General features: G+C 40.2%; 1 protein-coding gene across 2 annotated transcripts in view; it reads right to left on the reverse strand.

Annotated features, from left to right (window-relative positions):
- Window positions 1–303: 303 nt before the first annotated feature.
- The window catches only part of DDAH1 (dimethylarginine dimethylaminohydrolase 1), a 135997-nt gene continuing 114438 nt past the window's right edge, over window positions 304–21862 (reverse strand). For both annotated transcript variants that reach the window (XM_042952598.1, XM_042952599.1), the window contains exons 5-6: window positions 5616–5759; window positions 304–3356 (exon numbers count right to left, since the gene is read on the reverse strand). In XM_042952598.1, the coding sequence (XP_042808532.1) occupies window positions 3240–3356; window positions 5616–5759 (261 nt within the window). In that variant the 3' untranslated portion in view covers window positions 304–3239. The remainder of the gene's footprint in view (window positions 3357–5615; window positions 5760–21862) is intronic.

A 21862-nucleotide genomic window follows, 5' to 3' on the forward strand; every position in this document is an offset into this window, starting at 1 on the left:
ACCGTGTAATGTGCTGACCACAGTTAGGAGTGAAAGGGAACAAAGGAAGCCTTAAGGAGGAGCACATGTGAAATCAAGATCTCCTGACCTCGCCTGGGTATCATGCACACTTTTTAGTGCCTGAAGTATGAAGTATCACTTCAAATATCGTTTCAACCCAAGATTTTGATGGCAGTGGATTTACAGGCACAGTATTTCTAATTATGGGACAACAGAGAAAACTTCCCATCTCTGACAGCAAGGCAATGGTGACTTCATTTACTACAGCAGTTTTTGTTGCAAAAAAGAGACACATGCTGTTGGTCACAGTACAATTCACACTTTATTCCATCGTGATTTGTATACTTGTAGGATCAGGACAACAAGAGACCAAAATCAGTGCAGAACTTCTCTGGACTAAAGAGCCGTGAAAGGCATTTACTGGTTTTGGCACACAGAGTGGATAACCATACATTGGCTGGAATGTGATGGTCAGCAAATCAAAATGCACACATCTAACACCATGTTGAAATCATGTCTGAGTTCTGTAGAATGTTAAAGATTAAATAATTACAAAGACTAACATGCAACTCTATATAAGTCACATTATTCATCTACAGACTATTTCCCCCTTAGAGATGAAGAGATAGCCTTAATAATCTGTTCACAGTAGCTTAAAGAGCAATCAATACACATTAGAGATCTGCCTGCTGATTTCTATAGCGATTCATTAGAGTTGAAGAAATAATGCTAAATAATGTACTTTCTCTATATTGCCCCTATTAGATTGAATCTTACCGACCAAGTAATTCTGACTCAACTTTTCCTTACTTTAATATAATTCCTATTGTTTTCACAATGTCAAAGAGCAGCTTCTGTTAGTTTATTTATCCTTATAAATCACAACGGGCCAGAGGGGAACCTATGTAATAACAGGTTATCTTTCCTCTGAAAAGAGAACATTATGCTTACGAGAACATCAAAAAATACTACTACTATGCTGCAGATATTTTGGGTTTTCACATCATCACGTAGGGAGTCCAAAGAAGACAGCCTAGTCAGTTGACATAGCATAGAATGAGATTCTGTAGAAGAGGCACACAGATTCTAAGTGACTTCTTGAGACAGAGGAGCAAAGAGGGCAAGCAAAGGAAAGGAAAGGTGGAAAACAGCCTTCTGCAGAACAGATTGTTCAGAAGAAAAATCTAACTACCTGCAATCGACTATAATACAGTTCTTCAGTTGGGGATGACAGAAGTAAAGATATTAAAAATTATATGCCACTTGCTAGTAAGCTTCATGTGGCTGACTAGGTTAATTTTCCCCAGATTGTTTCTGAGACGCTGAACTCTTCCAGGGAGAAGTTCTGATTTTGCCAGCTTAGAGCCAGATTTAACCCAAAAGAGCAACCATAATTGTGGAAGACAATTTTTCCTTATTAACTTGAGCATGTGGGTAACATTCATTTTCTCTCTGGTAAAAACATACTATTCACCTATGATGAGACAATTCCAAATATGACAGTGATTAAGATATGGTTCATTCATGGATGCTATATAAGATATCTGCATGTGAAATGAATTTAAAGTTAAGCAAAAAGGAGAGGAAAGGAATTCTTCAAATCCTGGCATTAGATCATCAAATAAATGAAAAAGACAGATAGTAGTTACGGATGCCTTGGTTTTCTCAGAGGCTTATCACTTCCATTTGGTCACTAAACCTAAGAAATGATTGGTTAGAAATACATAGGTAAGCAGGGCAAGACTTTCAGTCATATTTTTTAATCTCCCTGATTGTTAATCTTGAACAACAAGCTACAGGCAATACCGGAAAGGTGGAGATGACTAGGAAGTTTGATAACATGCCTGGATCAGTCACCATTCCTTGGAAAGTACCATTTCCTTGGCCTGCTAAGAGGCTGTTTCTTTCAGGTTTAAGTAAAAGACAATGATTTCTCCCTTCACTGCGGCATTGTTCTTTGTAAGAGACTGGCATCAGTTTTAGGTTGTGTAATTTAAAAGCTAGAGAGGAAAGAAGTGTTAATTGAATTCCACAGTACATAATCATAGATATTTCAAAGTAGAATTGTCCATTGTCTGCGGTTTCAAGCACCAAGCGGATCACTTCCTGTACATGCTCCATCTGGCTCTCACTAGACCATCTATAATCACTTTTAGATGCAATGTCTCTTTTGAAAGAAATAACGTTGTTAGACCAGGATAATTGCAGGGGGGTAGAAGGCTGGAAATAGGGTGAGTCACGATGGGGGGGGGGGTGGGAATAGAAATGAGCCGATGGAATAAATAAGAGTATTCCCCAAGGTCTGTAAATGGCTAGTGATAAAGCAAAAATTCATGGAATGTGACTTAAAAGACTTCCTAAGACATTGTACCCATATGGTGTTTCCAAGTGTCTTGATCTACGATCCTAGCAACCCTATGGAGCTGAATTTACCTTCCTAGCTGTGGTGTCCTACTTATGGAATTTAGTTATCTGGGGCAAACCCCATCAGGATATGCTTCTTTGTAGTTAACTCTTCCCCAAATAGTCTCTCTGATTTTGGTCACAATTCTGCTGAGGACCTGTCTGCCTTTCCTGGGGAGAATGGAGGTGGTGGCCAAATACGTAGCCACGAGCCAGAGGAGACGGATGTGGCAGATGGGGGAGGCCTGCAGGAAGGTATCCAGAAGGCAAGACCGTGGATTTTACCTAAGGTAATAGAAGTGGGAAAGGCAAAAGAAAATAACTGGAAACAAAATTTCCAGAGTTCAGATGAAAAAAAAAAAAAAAAAAAAGAAGGAAACGGAGAGGATCCAGGAACGAGGGAATTTTTCAGGAACCAAAGATGATTAATGATACAGAGAAAAACAAAAAACAAAACACAAAACAACCCAGCCTATCTGACTGATCAAGAAGATACCCTTTAGCATATATTGGCAACTAAACAGCATATATATATTTCACACCAATAATACAAACACTAAAATGAGTGTTTCTTTACTATTATTAATCACAGTTCAATAATTCATTAGCTCTATATTTTCTAGATTGCTTAATTCATTTAGCAAAACCCACGGCTTAGGTACCACCGCAAGGGGCGGGGGGGGGGGGTGCAGAATGAAGCAAACTTGGAATCAGACTTTTGTAAACCAGAGTTAGTAGCACAGTGGCACAGTAGATTGTCAATGAACACGATAGGAGTGGTACAGTTATCGGCCTTGTGAGTGCAGTATTGCTGGCTACAAGGGAGGGACTTCAACTCAGGAGTCTACCTTCTTGTTAATTAAAATTGAGCAGCATGTGAGCAGCCCATCCACCTTTTCCAGTTCAGAATGGCTCACGGGGATCAGCATATGGTCCTTCAGCTTCTCATAAACCTGCAGCAGGAATCAAGGAAAGGTAAAGAAGAAGGATTGTGCCTCTGCCTCTGTCTTACCCTACCCCCACCTCCTTGCCTAGTGCAGAGAATTAATGTGGCTTGCAAGTTTAGGCATCTCAGCCATGTAACCCCAAGATGTACATGCAATCTAGACCACATATGTGCCCACAGCCATACTGATGGAGCTAGCAGCACTGGTTAACCACTAGCTCTATGCTTTAACCTCAAAGGCAAAGATGTGTCAAAAATGTGGTTGTTACTAGAGATGCCTTCGCTCTGCCGTTGTCACTGGGAGATTGAGCGATACGTGAAAGCCGGTGGCAGTGTTTTCAGCATCAATAGTACTCTCCCTCTCCACACTTTAAAACCCTCTTAACTGTACTTTAATGTTTCTTTCCTTACCAACACCACTGGAAAAACCTGACAAAACAGAATTTAAATGAAGTATTTCAGGTCAAACTGCTTTTAAATTACAGGTGTGAATTTTATAGCATCTTTTGACACTAATAGAAAGCATGTGTCAAAACTTCAAATTAACAGTCCACAGATTGTTCTCTGATGATCAAACAAAGCACATTTAAAAAAAAAACAACAACAAAATCCCTTGAAAACACACTGTCTAAAAGCAATCTACCATGCTTCTTCAGGAAGCACTTTGCTCCTTAAAATTCAGTACAGTGGTTAATTAAGAGTGCTGGAGCCAGAGCTGGGCTCCAAACCCAGTTCTGTCAACTCACCACCTCAAGTGTGACTTCAACCAAAATGCCATGTCCCCTCTTAGCCTTGGGTTACTACTCTGTAAAATTAGAGTAGCAAGAGCGCCCTCCCAGGGCCGCAGTAAGGAATCAATAAGATAATGCACGCAGCGCACTTGGCCCAGTGCCTGGAGCAGGGGAAGCCTCAGTGAACATGGATGCTATCATCGTTACTGTTGATAGACACAGGACTGAATCCAGAAGAGGTTAATCATCGTCTGGTTGTCAGATGATCACTGTGGCTGGAGAAGCAGGAACGATCCGGAGCTGTGTTTCTCCAAGTGAGTGTGGTGACCTAGGTACTTGTTGGTATTGCAGACTCTAGGATTCTAGGGTGCAGATTCTAGATCTAGGAACATGCTTTTTTAACAAACCTGAGGCACAATAAAATATGAGACCCACTATTCATCTGAGAGCTGGTTAAGCCCCAGTATGAGGTAAGGGGTCCTATAGTTTCCTCAGCGTCACACTTTCCGCCATGGAAACAGAGAAATCATCTATGTATCTCCCCACCATTTTCTTTTAATCTGCCAAGAAGGTGACTAATTAAGATAAGCCTAGTAATTACACAATATCACATATTTAAAAGATAGCCAAAACATTTTCTAAAATGTTTAAAGATGTAAAATTTTAAGTTAGATGTAAAAAAAGATGAGTGGTTATCAAAGGCTCTTGTGTAATGCTCAGTATGAATATCTTATTCCTTCAGGCAGAGCTGAAGATGCTGAAATGCCTAAAACAGATATGGACATGTGGAGGGTCTATGGATGAGCACTGTTGTGTCTCCGTGGTTAAAGTAAACTGCAGTTGCTAAAGTATACAAATGAGACTGGCAGAATGCCCTGAAAGACAAAGGAACATCTTCTAAGACCAGAAAGAATTCCATATCAAGGGACAATTCCCTTGTTGGCACATAAATGCAGAGGCTCTTAGAGGGACAGGTAGGTGCCTGACTGCAAGTATATTTTCTTTTTGCTCTTTCTGATCCTTTGCTACCTGGGATGTGCAGCCCAAAGCCCTTCTTTTTGTAGCCCTGACAATGAGCGCCCACCTCTGGGTCATTCATACTTCTCTGCCATAAGAAGCTAATGACGTTTTGAGGAAGGGCAGCTCACATTTGTCTGAAAACAATTCGAGTTGACCATCTAATTGTAGCTATCTATGCTTAATGGGTATTTAAGTGTGGGGAGGTATGTGTAATCAGAGCTGGAGCACAGACTTGGGAGATCTAAGTACTTATTTGAAAAGTTCTGAATACCAGACACAATCACCTCAACTACTGTGCACGCATTAGTGACCAATGACATGAATGAGAAGCGTGAGTTAAATCAAACTTTCCTTGTGACCTATATTATCCTTTCTGCTTTCATAATGATTTGATGTGTATAGAGGAAAAGGAAGTGCCTGTTATTTGTCACTCCATCATGAAAAAATTCCCTAGGCAGGAAGACTGTCATGGAGGCCTATTCAGCTGCAGTGGCCACGAAGGAGGGTTTTTTTACCTTTGCACTTTCTGGATACTCTTCTGGGGTTCGGTGTAGCAAGACGTGGCCTTTGTTGGGGATATTTAGGTATATACAGTTCGCGGCCATGTCATCAGGCACAGTGAGTTTGTCATAGCGGTGGTCACTCATCTGTTGCATGATCTATAAAGAGAAACAAAGCAGGTTTAAGCAGAGCATTTCCCCACACTTTCAAACAGAAGGAAGGCAGTGTGTGGGAATAAGCTTGCAACGGATGCCTAAGAATGTTCTTGTCAAGTTCCTGCCTATTTCCTCTAGTCATTGAGAATCCCAGGAGGAAAACTCGATGAAGCTATGATTCTTTGGAAGAGCTGGAAGGGTTCTTCTTGTTTTGTTTTGTTTTATGAAAGTGTGCATTTGTGTGTAATTTTAAAAAGGTTTTAAAACTGTCCATAATTTTTTGTTTTTGTTCATAAGACATGAAATGGACACATATACAAAGGCCCGGGGGGGTTTTGATGATATTCTTGGCTGAGTAAGAAGGGCTGCCCTGCTCTATAGGAAAAAGGGTCCCTAGTGGTAATCATTCTGGTCAATAATATGATTTAGTAATAACTGCCCGCCCCCCATTTTCCTCTGGTAGATACATTTAAATTGAATTAACCTGTCTGTTACAGGTGATGTCCTTAATACAATAAACATAAAAATCACTTGAGAATGTTAAACTCCTATTCCTAGGTCTCACTAGGTCTCATCCCCAGGGATTCTGGTATGCCAGATTTGAAGTGAGGCACAGAAAATTTGCATTCTAAACCTCTCCAGGTAATTCTGAGGCAGATGGTCCCTAGACCACACCTGGTTAAAAAAAAAACAAAAACCCTGATATAACAGGTCTATTCATCAAATGATGAGATTATTAATGCCTTACTATAAAAATAGTTTAAAAAAATCACAAAAATGAACTTTGCACAAAATTTAAAAATTGATCTCATTCTCGTCTTTTCAAAAAAAATGAAAGCAAAAACCCAAAAAACAACCACAACCTCACTACAAAAATATCCAAACACCAAACAAACAAAACGAAAACAAAAAACAACCCCACAACAACTTAAATATATTTTGGGCTTCGCTATGCAGACTCTTTCCATTCTTTATCAATATCCATACATTATAAGGAATTTGCTGAAATGTCATGCCATAACGGTATACCGATATCTTTTCCATAATCTGGCTTGATCTACCTTTCCAGCCAGGTCTCCCTTTATCCCTTAATATTTGTATGGAAATGTGCTTCATATTACTAGGCCTCAGAATTCGGAAGCCTTGACCACTCACTCGTGGCAGCAATGGACAGCAAGATTCACAGTATGGAAGAGTGCAAGAGACAGAACGTTCCCTGCAGAAAATTCATTCCAAATACCATGTGAAGGGTGGCATATGGTAAGCTCCTACTGACCCACCAATCAGGTCAACTGCTCACTTCTCCTAGTGTGGAATATGTCAAGAGCCGGGAAAGAGCAAGAAGAATCTGATAATGGAATATCCTTGGCACAGAAGGAAACATCAGCAATGGGGATGAGCTTAAGCACTGTATCAAAGGCTGAGAGACAAAGATGAGTAAGACACAGATCCAGTGTTCGCAGAGGTTACAGGCTAATGGAGGAGACTGGCAAACAATTATACTACAATAAGAACAAGCAGGGCACCGTGGAAAACATTGAAAATTTATTATCTAGTCTCAAAATTCCCATTTTATAGATGAACAAACAGGATTGACAGAGAAGTCAAATAACTTGCTCAAAGTCATACAGGTAGATTTAAACCCAAATCTGTGCAACTCAAAACCTTTCTTAATCATCTTACTTTGCTCTCTTTCTTGACCTCAGAGCTGCAGCACATCTCACTTTCCTATAAACTACTATAACATCTCCTTTTCTGTACTCATTTGGTACTAATTATTTATTGTCCTGTGGTATCACTAACTCTTCTTTCATATGTAATCCTATCCTGACATGGTACAGTTTGGTATAGTTATAGGACTTGACTGGACATTTCTCTTGCACTTTTTAATTTAAATTGTTCCCTAAAGGGATGGATCCAGAGAGGGTGTCATCCGATGGGTTGGTTCTTCTTTAGAGCCCTGACTGAGAAATCTTAGATCTACTTGGATATGTGGACATTTAAGAGGTTAAAGACACTCCTGGGGCGCCTGGGTGGCTCAGTCAGTTGAGTGTCAGACCTCAGCTAAGGTTGTGATCTTGCGGCTTGTGGGTTTGAGCCCCATGCTGGGCTCTGTGCTGACAGCATGGAGCCTGCTTTGGATTCTCTGTCTCCTTTTCTCTCTGCCCCTCTCCATCTCATGCTCTCTCTCTCAAAAATGAAATAAAAATTAAAAAATAAAAATGAAGAAAAAGTGTATAAAAATGAGAAGTTAAAGACACTCCTAAAGTGTAACTACTCTCAGCAAATTAAAAACATATTCAACTTAGCCCTCTTTATAAAGTGGGTATGTCCAGAAATAAAATGGAGAGGCTTATTTAAGAGAAAAACAATGCATATCCAAGTAGCTCTCTTCTATTATGAATTTCTATGTAAACACACCTTATGCAGACTTTCTTTTTGGCTGCTTTCAAAACACATTAATAGTAGCTTTCACTGTATGGGAGGGGGCACATTAAACCATTAACTCTGGAGTGACCCCTGGGTTTGAGTCTCAGCTCTAGGCTTTAAATGTAAATTTAAGCTCTTTGTTTGTTTTTTGACTTCTTGGTTTCCTCATTATAAAACTGGGATAATAATAGCCTTCGATACACTTATTGTGAAAGTACATGAAGATAATGTATATAATGTATATATATAATATAACGTATAATATAAAGCCCTTAATAAGCTAATAGTATTTTATGGCAGCATGACCAGCCAAGTAGGGGTCAAGTTTCTAGTCTGCAATCAGAAAGGTAGGTCTGAATCCATGCTCTGCTATACACTAACTGTGTGACCTTGAACAAGTCACTTAAGCTCTCCAAGGCTCATTTTCCTCAACTGTAAAATGGGATGACAATGTCATGCCTATTTCCTATAGAGTAATTCTGAAGGCTATTTTAAAAGACAAAGCAAAAGAGATTATGTCTATAAAGTGCTTAGCACAAGTTCCTAGTACATATTCAATGTGTAATAAATGTGCACCTTTCCCTCTTTGTTTCTTGCAAGTCATTTGGCATCTAGAAGGTGATCAAAATATGCTTGCAACTAATTGATTCATTTCTTCACCCCTTTCAAAGGATATAGCAAACTTCAAGAGTATACTGAGATGTTCACAATTATGTATGTGAACAACTGCATGTATAAAAATGAGGTACGGTCTACATCCAGAAAAAGAAACACAATTCATTTGTTAATGTGAACCGGGCTAAACCAGTGAGGCCAATGTTTGTCTTTTTCCTTATGCTGTACAATAGGACACTATACCCTGTGGTCCTAACCCAAATGATTTTGGATGTAAGATAATAGGAAGTGGTGGACCTGGGGCAAACTAGACCTGAAAGCATTAAAACAGAGAAAGAAAAGAAAAAACCTTATGTATATCAAACTGAACACATACATGTCTCTGTCAGTTTGTGACCTGTGATTTAGTGAAATAGTCCAGAAGCTCAATAAGCAGATTGATTTCTTCAAGATACAAGTGGAGCTATCTCTAAACGCAAGACAAAAACTAGGATTTATAAAACTTCTCACCAATTTCTCTTAGTCAGTCTGGCCAGCATGTTTCTTTCTGGGTGCAGGGAATAGGACTGCATGACGTCTGAATCTCTGTTGTGTGTTGTTGAAGGTGGGCCAAGATGGTTAGTCTGCTCATTTACAGTTAGAACTGACTGTCATCCTTCACGTGGATTAGATACAGTTTATCTGAGAAGTTTAGGATTTCTTCCAGACCACCGGGAGACAGTTCCCTGGGCCAGAGGTTTACTAAGTGGGACCTCAGTGATTCAAGGACTTCCCAAAGATCCTTAAAAAACATGGTATGTACAGCCATTGTTACCTGGTCAAGCTCAGACACAAAGAAAACAAAATCCAGAAAACTGAATATTTCCATTGACCCGATTTTCTAATCAACTGGGAGAATTGTGGGCAGCCCATTTTAGTCTATCACATTAGGCTAGTTGCTCCCACCATTCATAAGCACTAGATAACTGCCAGTTGGTTTTCCATCTGCTGTACAGATGATTTGCTGCATTCTTTATCCAAAGGTAAAGAAATCACCTATCCCTCCTGAGATGAGTTGAAAGAGAAAGAAGCATGGCAAAATCACACCAATAGGCCTGACTATACCTTCAATGGTCCCATGAGCAGCCCGGCCAATTTTCCTACCTCGCAGTCTGACTCATGCATGTCCGGTGGTGACAATGAAGTAGAAACATGGAATGTTGTACATTCCAGAGGAAGTGTTATCAGGGATCGTTATCAGTGCTGACTTCTTGTTTATCAGTGAGGGAACAAACTAAAATCTCCAAGGTTGTGCCTACTTCAGAAAGTGCCCAGTTTCTTCTGAGTAATGGAGACTGTAGATTTCCTTTCGTGGTGTGCTTTATTTACTTGGGTTCCATCTCTTTCCACCCTCTCTCCCATCCCCCACTCTCACTTCCTTGAGTGAACAATCCTGCCCCCTTGGTGCCTATGTGTTTGCTTTGTTGACATTTATTTGAAACTGTAATCACTGCTTTTCCTCACTCTTTGGTGTTTCTCTCTTTTCCGGACCTTATATTTATAATTTATAGCTTCTGGTGGGAGTATTCTCAAAATTACTGACATCGGAGCCAGTAGCCAACATAGCATTGTTTGAGGATAGTTTCATTTTTTTTTTTTTTTCATTACTGTCAGGAAAGGAATAATAACACCCTTGGTGGGGAAATAATTTAATACTGGGAATAGATAAAGTAACTCACCAATGAATTCTACTGAGAGTTATTCTTAAAATAAATGTCTTAACAAAGCCACCTTAGGAAAAGTTTTTCAATCAATTTATCAAGGTCCCATGGTTATCATTTTAAGACAGGTTAAAAATGTGCCAAAAGAAATGACTTTTAATAATAGAACAGGTCCCATTTGGAGCAGTGAGTAGTTCTGTTTAACTGTGGAAAGGAGAAAACACAAAAGCAATGCCAGGCATAGTCTTTCTAAATGAAAAGGATTTAGGAAGTGGTAACTGTAAGTAATAAGCAAAAAATACATTGTTTTGTTTGTTTGTTTGTTTTTTTTCTTGAAAAAGCTAAAGGTTCTGATTCTAAACACAGAGTTTCTGTGTTTTGGAACAAAGAACAGGTTTCTCTTTTCCTGTGAGAGTGATTGTTTTCCTTTCTCATATATGTTGCTATTGTCTGAATAAGAAAGCTTGCCATTTATTTATAGCTGGGTTCAGGAAATACATATATACACACAAGGCAGGGTGCGCAGCTCCCCATTTGGAGGGGAACACACAGAAAAAGATTCAGAAGACATGTCTCTAACATCTTTCCTCTGTTGTTGGAACTGGCACTGTGAGGATGTGCTCATGTGGCCTGCCTGGCAGGGCATCGCCTCAGAGAGCTCAGGCTCCCAAGGAGGAAGATGCAGTCACAGTGAGGGGAGGAGATCTTGCTTCCTCTTTGTGGGTGCACAGAAGCCTTTGTTAAAAGATGAGCATCATTTCAAATATCTTGAGAATGTGGCTGTTGGCTGCTTAGTTCTATGTGCCAACATTTTTCCTAAAAGGGTGGAGGTGGTGTACTGCTGCAGAATGCTGTGTAAAGTGTTCTTTGAACCCCAGGGGATGTACTTCCTGCTTCTCACTGTGCCCCAAGCCAGAAGGGAAAGGAGAAAGCACCGAAACCCTCTATAGACACTCTAAATTCCCGAGAGACCCTAGACTCTGGATAATATCTATGAGTCCTACATGGCTTGGAAGATCTGGGAAGTCAAGTCCCTGCTCTAACGTGCCATTTCTGACTTTTGCCATTTCCCAAAATAATTATTCCATTTTGTGCAAAACATAGTAAGTATTATTGGGATTGGACACAAATGGTGTTTAGTTCAATCCAACAGTCCTTTTCAGAGGCCCCCTTTGGGCTAGACACGATGGCAGTGAGAGGTGGCAAAGAGAAAGACACCCAAGGATAATTTAGTTGCAGACTCTGCCTTTAGGAGATGACAATCTATAATTTAAAGCAGGACAAGCACACGAAGGCGATGCCAGCAGTAAAAAGAAAGTCAACTTCACTTCTATTACAGACACCCCCTTACTGAAGAAGGCACGCGGCAGAGTGGAAATGGTTCTGAGGACCATCTTGGCTGCATCATCGTGGTCTGTTACACAGCTGCGGGTTTGGAGGAATCAGCCTTGCTCCCCAGAGTAGAGCTGTCACAAAATAGAGTGGGAAATGTCTGGCTTTCAGCCCAAGAGAATTTGCATGGCTAGTTGCATTAACAACCAGGCATTTCCGGCAGTCCTAACGTTTCTGGGAATTTTCTCATTCAAAGGACTGGAAGACAGCTACATTCTCCCACTTGTTACTCATGGTTTCTTTGTATTACATCAATTACTTAAAAAAATTCTTGGGCTATGTTGTTTCACAGAACGGTTTAGGACTTATTGGTCAAATACTGAAGCAAAGGTGTACAGAAGGTATTTAGAGATGTTTAGGAAATATTCAGAGCACGGTTGGCTCACTCACAATTGATCTTTTATGAAATATACATATGTACCCATCTCAATGTATCAAAACAGTCAATATTAAAAGGGATTATAGATTCTATTGAGATGTATGATATATGATGTTCAAGCACACTACTTGTTGCTACTGGATACCTAAAATCCCTCATTTGTTTATACATCCATCAAGGTTTTATTGAGAGCTGACAATATACCAGGCATTAAGCCCAGGCAGTCCTTTTAAGGCTGGGTCAATATAACCATGGATAACATTCTAGAACTATTATGTTTTCATTTTTTTTTATAGTCTTACAGTGGATCAACTCAAAATGAACAGAACCTGAGAGAGGCTGTCTTTTAAACATCCTCTCTGAATTGATGGGCTGTACATATCCTAAAACTGAAGTGACATGGTTCTTTTTAGTTAAAGCTGGACCAACTTTCAATGCCAAATATTCCTTTCGAAGCTAGCTGCCATTTTCTCCACAACTCTCTCTCCTATTTGGAGCTGCTCCTTTTGTTCAGATCATAAGGCCCACTTGAATATGGGGATGAAAGACTTCTGTTATTCAAACTACAACCATAAACTGTATGAACCATTTCTCGAAGGGATCCTCAAAAACAATGGTTTCTGTGGAAGGCTGGGAAAAACTCCCACACTGGGGGGACTGCTCTGAGCTCTGTGAAGGGCTGGGGAGAAGCGTATACGCAGGAGGAACAAGGGAGAGCCTCTGGGTGAGTTACAGTCCTCACTTTCTAATTTCAGGGGTGCAGAGGAAAGAAATTCAGACCAAAGCACCCCTTCCAAAAGGCAAAATCTGGGATCCTATCTCCTTTCTTACCCCTGCCCATGCATTCTCTAAGACTAGCTCTGTCGCAGAAGCAGATCTCCCACAGTCTAGTCCTTGTATGTTGTATCCAAGGTATATCTTGTTGCCTCTTTGGCTACTGAAGTCATGCCCTGACTATGCTTCCCCAGATACCTGCACCCTAATCTCACCTTCGAAAATTAACTCCCTTGGGTACTGGAGGCTTGGTGATCTTTCAGGTTCCCTGTGTCATTGGATAGCAGGAAACAACTGCAGCATTTATTGAGCTATCTTCTATTTATTGGTGGTTCATCTATTCTTCATTTATTTCTCACAACAATTCATTTTTATGCATGAGGAAACCAAAGTTCTTAGAAATTTAATGATTTGTCCAAGGTCACATGTCAAGACAGTAAATCCAGGATTCAAGTCTAGGTACCTCAACCTCCAAGTTCCCACCTTTTTCCTGTCAAACTACCACCTCTCCAACATCCCTTGAAAGACTAGACTCTGAGGGGCACCTGGGTAGCTCAATTGGTTAAGTGTCCGACTCTTGATTTTGGCTCAGGTCATGATCTCACGGTCAGGAGATCGAGCCCCGAGTCAGGTACTCAGCGTGAAGCCGACTTGGGAGTCTCTCTCTTTCCCTCTTTCTCTGCCTCTCCCCTGCTGGTGCATGCACATGCACGCCCCCTCTCTCTCAAAATAAATATGTATTTTTTATTTAAAAAATTTTTTTAATGTTTATTTTTTTTGAGGGAGAGAGAGAGAGAGGCAGAGAGAGAGAGAGAGAGGGAGACACAGAATCAGAAGCAGGTTCCAGGCTCTGAGCTGTTAGCACAGAGCCTGATGCAGGGCTCAAACCCACAAACCGTGAGATCATGACCTGAGCCGAAGTCAGATGCTTAACCGACTGAGCCACCCAGATGCCCCAAAATAAATAAAAATTAAAAAAAAAAAGACTAGACTCTGAGCTCACAAGCTGGCAGCCTTTGGGCTAATTTTTCCTGTAGATACAACTTATTTAACATGCATATATTTTTTACAGTTTGCATTTAAATGCACTTTAGATGGAGAAGGTCTGGCTCCTGAAGCCATCTGAGTTCGCTACTGAACTCCATGGATTGGTTTCTTTAAAGCTGGCTGTTATGTTCTTTAAGTAGATGAAAGATGAGTAGAGCCTTTGGGGATAGGAAAAAAAAAAAAAAAAAACAGTGGGTAAAGAGGCATTATTGCTTCTAGAGCAGCAGAGGGGCAGGCTCCAAAGTGAGAGATAAGAAATGGCCAAACACACACCTTGCAATGACATCCAGAATCAGCCCTGTTCACTCTGACCCTAGCACTGGTGGATTAATGCTTATTTTCTGTGTGAGTAAATATTCCTTAGTTATCTCATCAGCAGGGCATACATTTAAATTTTCTTTTGCAATAACTGTGACTGCTTTGCTTTGAGTCATTCAAAATCCTCTGCCCAGTCTGCTGGGCACAAACCCATTTGTGAAAGGGTTGCCTAGGGGTTAGAGAAGAATCTGTCCTCATGAAAGAGCTCCCCCCCCCCCCCCGCCCCCTTCTGGAAGAAGATGAAGAAATTCATCATTGGGACCTCCAGTTACATCACTCTACCTGAATGTATACTCTTAGACTAGGTGGTTAAAAAAAAAAAAATCTTTAATGTATGTTCGGTACTCTGAGATTTTTAGCTCCAGGAAGTAGTGTGTTGGTAAATGTAGGGGAAAATATATGCATAATATACCCACATAAGTTTATTATAAATTTTACTGGTATAAAGGATAGGTAGCACACAATTTATAAATAATAATAAAACAGTTAATATTCCTTACTGTAAATTTTGTATTGCCAATTGATTCTCACAACAGAATTCTTCTGTTGATTTTTTGCAGAGCTCGTGCATCTGACGCCAACCTAGTGTTGCAATTGACAAACCAGTGTAGTTCCAACATGGCTATTGGTTGATATTTTTGTTTATCCTAATGAGACAAGGGAAACAATGAAAACATACATTGGAACTTCGTTTGTTTGTTGATGATATGGGTGACTTCTTTGCTGAATTACATAATAGCTTTTGAATACTGGAAGAATACTCCCTCACTGTAATGGCTATACAAGTGACACACTTTTAAGTTTAATCTGTGGGATTAAAATTTCTTCCATCAGTTTCTTATGTCGGGACAATCAATAAAAAGCTAAATTAAGTTGATTTTTGTGATGCACACATTCCCACTGTTGCCAATTCCCAGTTACCAACATAACATTATTGAATACAGAGTTGGGAAGAGATATGCAATGGCATGCCATTATCGAATATTACCATCATGCATGTACACAACAGATGTAAATAACCTTTAAGAGCACAGCTAATGAATGGTAAAATGTAGTACAGGAATTAGGAAGTGATAAGTTTTTAGTATTGTTTTTAGTATAATTTATTTAGTTTTAAGTTCACATAATTTAATGTTTTAAGTTTATTTATTTATTTTGAGAGAGAGAGAGAGTGAAAGCAGGGCGGGGGGGGGGGGGGCAGAGACAGAGAGGGAGACAGGGAATCCTAAGCAGGCTCCTCACTGTCAGCACAGAGCCCAACAAGGGGCTGAACCCACAAACTGTGAGATCACGACCTGAGCCAAAAATCAAGAGTAGGATGCTCAACCGACTAAGCCACTCAGGCACCCCTACATAACTTAATTTTTAATAATGGCTGTGTTTAACAACCAGCAAAATTCCTGAAAATTTAACAATTGGCTTTCATAAGCTGGTAGGAGGTGGTTCCAGCGAACCACTGCCCTACACAGGAGACTTCACAGTTTTAGAAGACTTGGTTCCTGGATGTTAGTATGAGTTGGCTTTCATTAAAGTTACTTTAAGTAGCCCTACAGCCTCTTTGTTAATGACACAGATAACTTTAGGTTTAAAATTTGGCTCATATAACTTTTGCTTCCTCATGGCAGACAACAATTGGGGATTAACCTTCAGTGGGCTTATGAAACTCAAGAACTCTTGGAAGGGTGGCAACTGGGTTTGCTAAAGAGGAGCCTAAATTCACTGATGCTCTCAAACATGCCAAGAAAACGTGGAAACGCTTTCCCCTTTTCATACTAACTGGAAGCCTAAAGTCTGATTGTCCTATATGTCAAGAATGAAATGAGAATCCATGGTCTGCATTCTTAAACTTGGCACCTATTTAAATCATTGTTTTCCCTTTAAATCTTCTGTTTTATTTCTGGTTATTATGCTATCCTTCATGCATCTTTGTAAGCCACTTTTACAAAATGAGGTGAGGTAGGAGTATATAATTTCAGACAGTTCTTCTAGAAACATATTTTTAAATTATAAACAAAAAACTAATTATGAAGAAAATCATAAAACACAAGCTTTTTGTAAAAGAACCAACTATGAAAAGTTAAGATTCTAGTGAACTTAAAACAACCATATACTTTTGTCAAAACTCATTGAATTGTACATTTAAAGTGTGAAGTGTATGAAAATTAAGTGTTATTGTATGGAAATTATATTTCAATAAAGCTAATAAAAAAGACTGAAGTCTTCTTTCTCCCCTCTCTGCCACATCTTACTTGTCTCCTTTTTCCTATATGATAGTGACATGGGTTCATCAGATCTTTTTAATTAAAAAAATTTAATGTTTATTTATTGTTGATAGAAAAAGAGCACGAGCGGGGAAGGGGGAGAGAGGGAGGGAGACACAGAATCAGAAGCAGGCTCCAAGCTATCAGCACACAGCCTGACGCGGGGCTCGAACTCACGAATTGTGAGATCATGACCTGAGCCAAACTTGGCTCCTTAACCAACTGAGCCACCCTGGTGACCCCTTCAGTGTTTTTTTTTTTTTTTTTTTTTTTTTTTAAAACATACATACTTGAAACAAAATCTGCTTACCCTCCATTGAATTTGTCAGTAAAGGAGTCTGGACATCACAGGTCCAGAAGCTCCAACTCCATTTCCTTCAAAGGCTGGTAATGAAAATCTCTAGAGGTGGGTGCCTGGGTAGCTCAGGCATCCAATTCTTGATTTCGGCTCAGGTCATGATCTCATGGTTAGTGAGTTCAAGCCCCACATCAGGCTCTGTGCTGACAGTATGGAGCCTGCCTGGGATTCCCTCTCTCCCTCTCTCTGTGTGCCTGCCATAGTCATGCGAGTCCACACGTGCACTCTCTTTCTCTCTCTCTCAAAATAAGTAGATAAACATAACAAAAGGAAAAATCTCTAGAGGCTCTGTACCCACGAAGGCAATTACATGTGGCCTTCTTACTCAGTTTCTATAATCATCTCATATTTATTACGTTTTTGCCCGTGTGGTTTTGCCTAAGTGGTTCCAATACCTGAAAATAGTATGTTACACAAAAATCTAATAAACGTTGGTACTGTATATAGCTACTTAATTCCTGGCTCCTGAAAAACACTCTTGCTAGCACGGGCTACTTGATGTTCAGGAGTCACTCCTGTCCTTCATCAGGCATAAGCACCTTAACTATCATGTGCTCAGAAATCACAATTTCTGTGAAATAGGGTTGACAAATCTCATTCATATTTTAGGACTGGGTTTCTCAACCTCAGCACTCTGGATATTCTTTGTTTATGGGGGCTTCCTGTGCACTGTAGGATGGTTAGTAGCATTCCTGTCCTCTACGTACTATACTACACACCCGCAGCATCCACTCTCCCACCCACCATGCTGTGACAAAAATATCTCCAGATATTACCAAATGTCCCCTGGGGGCAAAGTTGCCTCTGGTTGAAAACCAGTGTTTTTAGAATAAAGTCATCAAATTTATTTATATTTTAGGAAAAGAGCAGATGGTTATGGGAAAGAGGAGGAAAATTAACCAGAAAAAGAAAGAAATCAAATTTCCAAATAAGTATACTATTTACTCTTCAATTCTTCCTCTGAATTAACAAGAGCCCTGAAAAGAAAGAGATTAGTGTTTAAGAAAACAGCTGTTATCCCCATATATCTTTTCCCAGAAACCAAAATACCCTGTAAATGACTACAACCAAACCATGGCTAACAGAGAAAACAGCCATCCTCATTTTTCCTACTCTTGTGTGGGGAGTTACCTGGCTTTCTGTGTTTCAAGTTTTATGTTTTGAAATGGGGTGGGGGAGAAACCTTGTTTCCTTCTGGATATGGCCTTTGCTAGTGTCAGACAGTGAATGTTGATAAAATAATCTGAGCAGCTGGGGAAGTGGTGTCATTTTATAGACTACTGAGAATCATAAGTTTGAGAACTAGGCACGAATTTGGAAATTATCAAGCCCATTTCTCTCCTTTTTTTAATGTTTATTTATTTTTGAGAAAGAGAGAGCGTGCATGCAAGCAGGGGAGGGGCAGAGATGGGGGGACAGAAGATGTGAAGCAGGCTGTGCGCTGACAGCAGTGAGCCCTACGTGTGGCTTGAGCTCCTGAACTGGGAGATCGTGATGTGAGCCGGAGTCAGACGCTCAACTGACTGAGCCACCCAGGTGCCCCTTACAGAAATTCAGAGAGATGAAAAACTGACTTACCTAAAAGCACACAAAGTTAGTGAACTGCAAAGTGAGGACTAGATCTTAGCTCTCCTGCCTCAGTCCAGGCTTTTCTATTGGTCTTAGTTTGTTGGAGAGAATTTAAGTGGGACAAGAAGGAACAACACCAACTCCTCTCCTATCTCCTCCTCCACGTCCACTTTAAGGGGGTCTCTTTTCTCTACAAGATCTAGATGAGAGTGTCTTGCACCTTATTCCTTGATTTGTGTAACATTATAGAGAACCAGTGGTTCTCAACCCTGGTTACACACTAAAATCATCCAGGGAGCTTTTTAAAAAGTACAGATTTCTGGACCCCAACCATAGAGATTTTTTATTTAGTTGGTCTGGAGGGAGATAAAACAACAGTATTTCTATTTAAACACTTCTCCCAGGTATCTCTACTATGTAGACAGGATCGAGAACCAGTATTCTGTGCCCTCTCCATAATCTCTACCAATCTTGGGGGTAAATAAAGAGTGAGAGGGGAAAGGAGGCAGCTTATATTCTCATGTTATCTCTCGTCCTAGCTTCCAGTGAATTAGATCCATTCAGAGGTACAGTTATTTTATAGGTGCTACCCTTCTTTTAAACCATGGCAACATAAACAGGGACCTCAGGCTTCCTTTGATTGCCTCAAAAAATCTTATTCACATAGGGTAATAGATTTTTCTCAAGTTTGGCAGGTTGGAGTACTGCAGTAATAAGAACACTTAGAATAGAGAACTCTGGTGTTCTTCAAAGACTTGCCAACCTTGCCTTGTGCCTCAGGCCACTCCTCACTCCCTTTTTAATTCTCTCTCCCTGTCTCCACGTTCCTAGTGCTTCTAACAAAGGACATTTGTTTTTGCTTTCTCTCTTGCTGTATTGTCTGGCGACCCCAAGCCTTCAAGGATCCCACCTTTCACCCCAAAGGAGTTGTATGTTCCTAAATAAAGACAATTCCCTCCTTCAGAGCAATTCAGGATTTGCTTCCCCCACATCTATTCTTTGCTATCTTCCTAACTACCCCACTTTTCATTTGCATATCCACACAGCCCAGTGTAGCCCACATAATAAGGGGAAATTAATTCTACCCTTGACTCTAGGCCAGGGACTCCTTTCTTGGTTCAGAATGCGTCGTGTCTCAGTAATGTTTTCATGGTGCCTCGAGGCCAACAAAACCTAATCACAACCAAAATAAACACAATACTCCTGTCCAAAGAATACCCTGACACTTTTTGTTTATTAAGTAGTTAGGTCCAAGCAATCTAACAGTAGAATTGTGTGTGATGTCTGACAGGTACATCTGTGCTATTTTTGAAAATTTAAAATAGGCCATGGGCCCCCCCCCCCCCCCCATGAGTTTGCTGCAGTGTCTCAGCAGGCCTCTGTGCAATCAGGGAATTGTAGCTCCAGTGTAATTCACCCCTTGTTTATAGTTAGTGGTTCAGGGATGGGCAGACGCCCAATTCAGACTAATAAGAACGGACAAGATTCGAAGGAAGCGTCCTTACTTTTCTAAGAAGATTAATGTCTCTCTTCCTGAATACAGGTGAGCAAGCATGTAGTCAGAAAGCTGCTGGCAGTCACTGTGCTGCCCTGAATAGGAGCCAGCTTTATGGTGAAGTGCATCTGTGTAAGGTGAAGAAGAGAGACAAAAGAATCTGGTTCTTTGATGGCATCATTGAGCAGATCAATCAAACCTACTGTAAAGTCCGCATTACTTTAGAGCTATGGGGACCAATAAATCTCCGTTGTTTTGACAGCTTGAATTTTTCTCCTAATGCCTAATGAACACGAACAGCCTTCATCAATCAGGACTAAATTTGGCTATAATAGAAACTACCTGCTCTCCAAAGAGATTTTAAAGAGTTTATTTCTCTCTGATAGGAGAGTTTTGAGGTTATAGTGTCATCAGGAGTCCAGGGTCCTTCTAGCTTTTTGCTCTGCCATACCTAGGATCTAGCCCTTGTCCTCGTGGTATAAAATAGCTGCTGGATGCTCCAACCATCACATCCCCTTTTCAAGCAGTAAAATTCAGGAAAGGGAAAAGGGTACAACTCTTCCCTTTCAGTCCAGATCCTGGATTTCACAGCCAGAACTTCCACTTTTATCTCATTGGTAATACTTAGTTTCACTGTTATAACTAGTACAAAGGAAGCTGAGAAATGACTATTCCAAGTGGCAATGTGCTCATTTAAAAGGAAGGATGGGATAAGAAGCTGGAAAAGGCCACTAGCTGATAGTCTTTGATTGATTCAGAAAGTAATATACATAGTTTTACCTTTCCATTATATATATTTTGATCCCTTGGGCGATTGACATACTACTTGAATTCGATTAAGTCGAAGTATCCAAGTCATCCCGGAAGGACAGACGATTATTGAAAAGCTTCCAGAGAGGCACAGTTACACCACTGGCCGTTTGTGCAGTGTTTTGCAGCAGTGCTTGGCAGATAGTAGATGCTTAATACACATTTGTTAAATGTTGAATGAATGAATAATCTTTTAGCAATGCATTTCAACATTTCAGTAACTATTAAAATACTCCTAAAGTCTCCAGAGGCAATTTCCTATAAGACACACTTACTCAGAGCTCAACCTTTAGTGAAGAGCAATGAAGAGTTGCCCATCAACACTTGTGCCATATCCTGTGCAATCAACACTGGTTACTGAATCTCTGACTTTAATCACATTTGGTTGCTCTCCAGAAGCCCTTCTCAAATTCTCCCTAACAAGCTGAAGGATGGGACCAAACTTCTTACCCAAACAGAGATCTGGGTTTCCTTCCTCCTTCCACTATTCCTACTTGAAGAATTTAGTATCATGTTTATTTTCAAGCCAGAGGATGGTAGAGCTCAGAAGAAATGTAGACTTTTCTATTCAAGTCTGATGGCCTTTACGCCTAATGAGAATTAGAACTTGCTTCAGATACATTGTTTTTAATAGGCAAGTGTTATCAACAGAGAGAAAGGCACCAGATGTAACACATGATATGTATCTTTTACTCTGTAAGCACCCCCCCCCCACTAAAAAGATACATCATTTTAGAGAAAATTTAGCTGTTCATAAGCATTTGTATTTCAATCATCTAGTGGAATTCTGCATTGTTTTCTTTCCCACGAGAGCTTTTTCTCTGAAGTGCCAGTTATTTCTACTCAATGTGATATTATTCTGAATGATAGCAGGTGGCATTTTCTGTTCACTCTGTGGATTCCAGACAGAGCCAGTGTTTCTCACAGTGTGATCTGTGGATTACCTGCATCCAAACCA

This window comes from Panthera leo, chromosome C1 (genome assembly GCF_018350215.1).
Source record: "Panthera leo isolate Ple1 chromosome C1, P.leo_Ple1_pat1.1, whole genome shotgun sequence".
NCBI lineage: Eukaryota > Metazoa > Chordata > Mammalia > Carnivora > Felidae > Panthera > Panthera leo.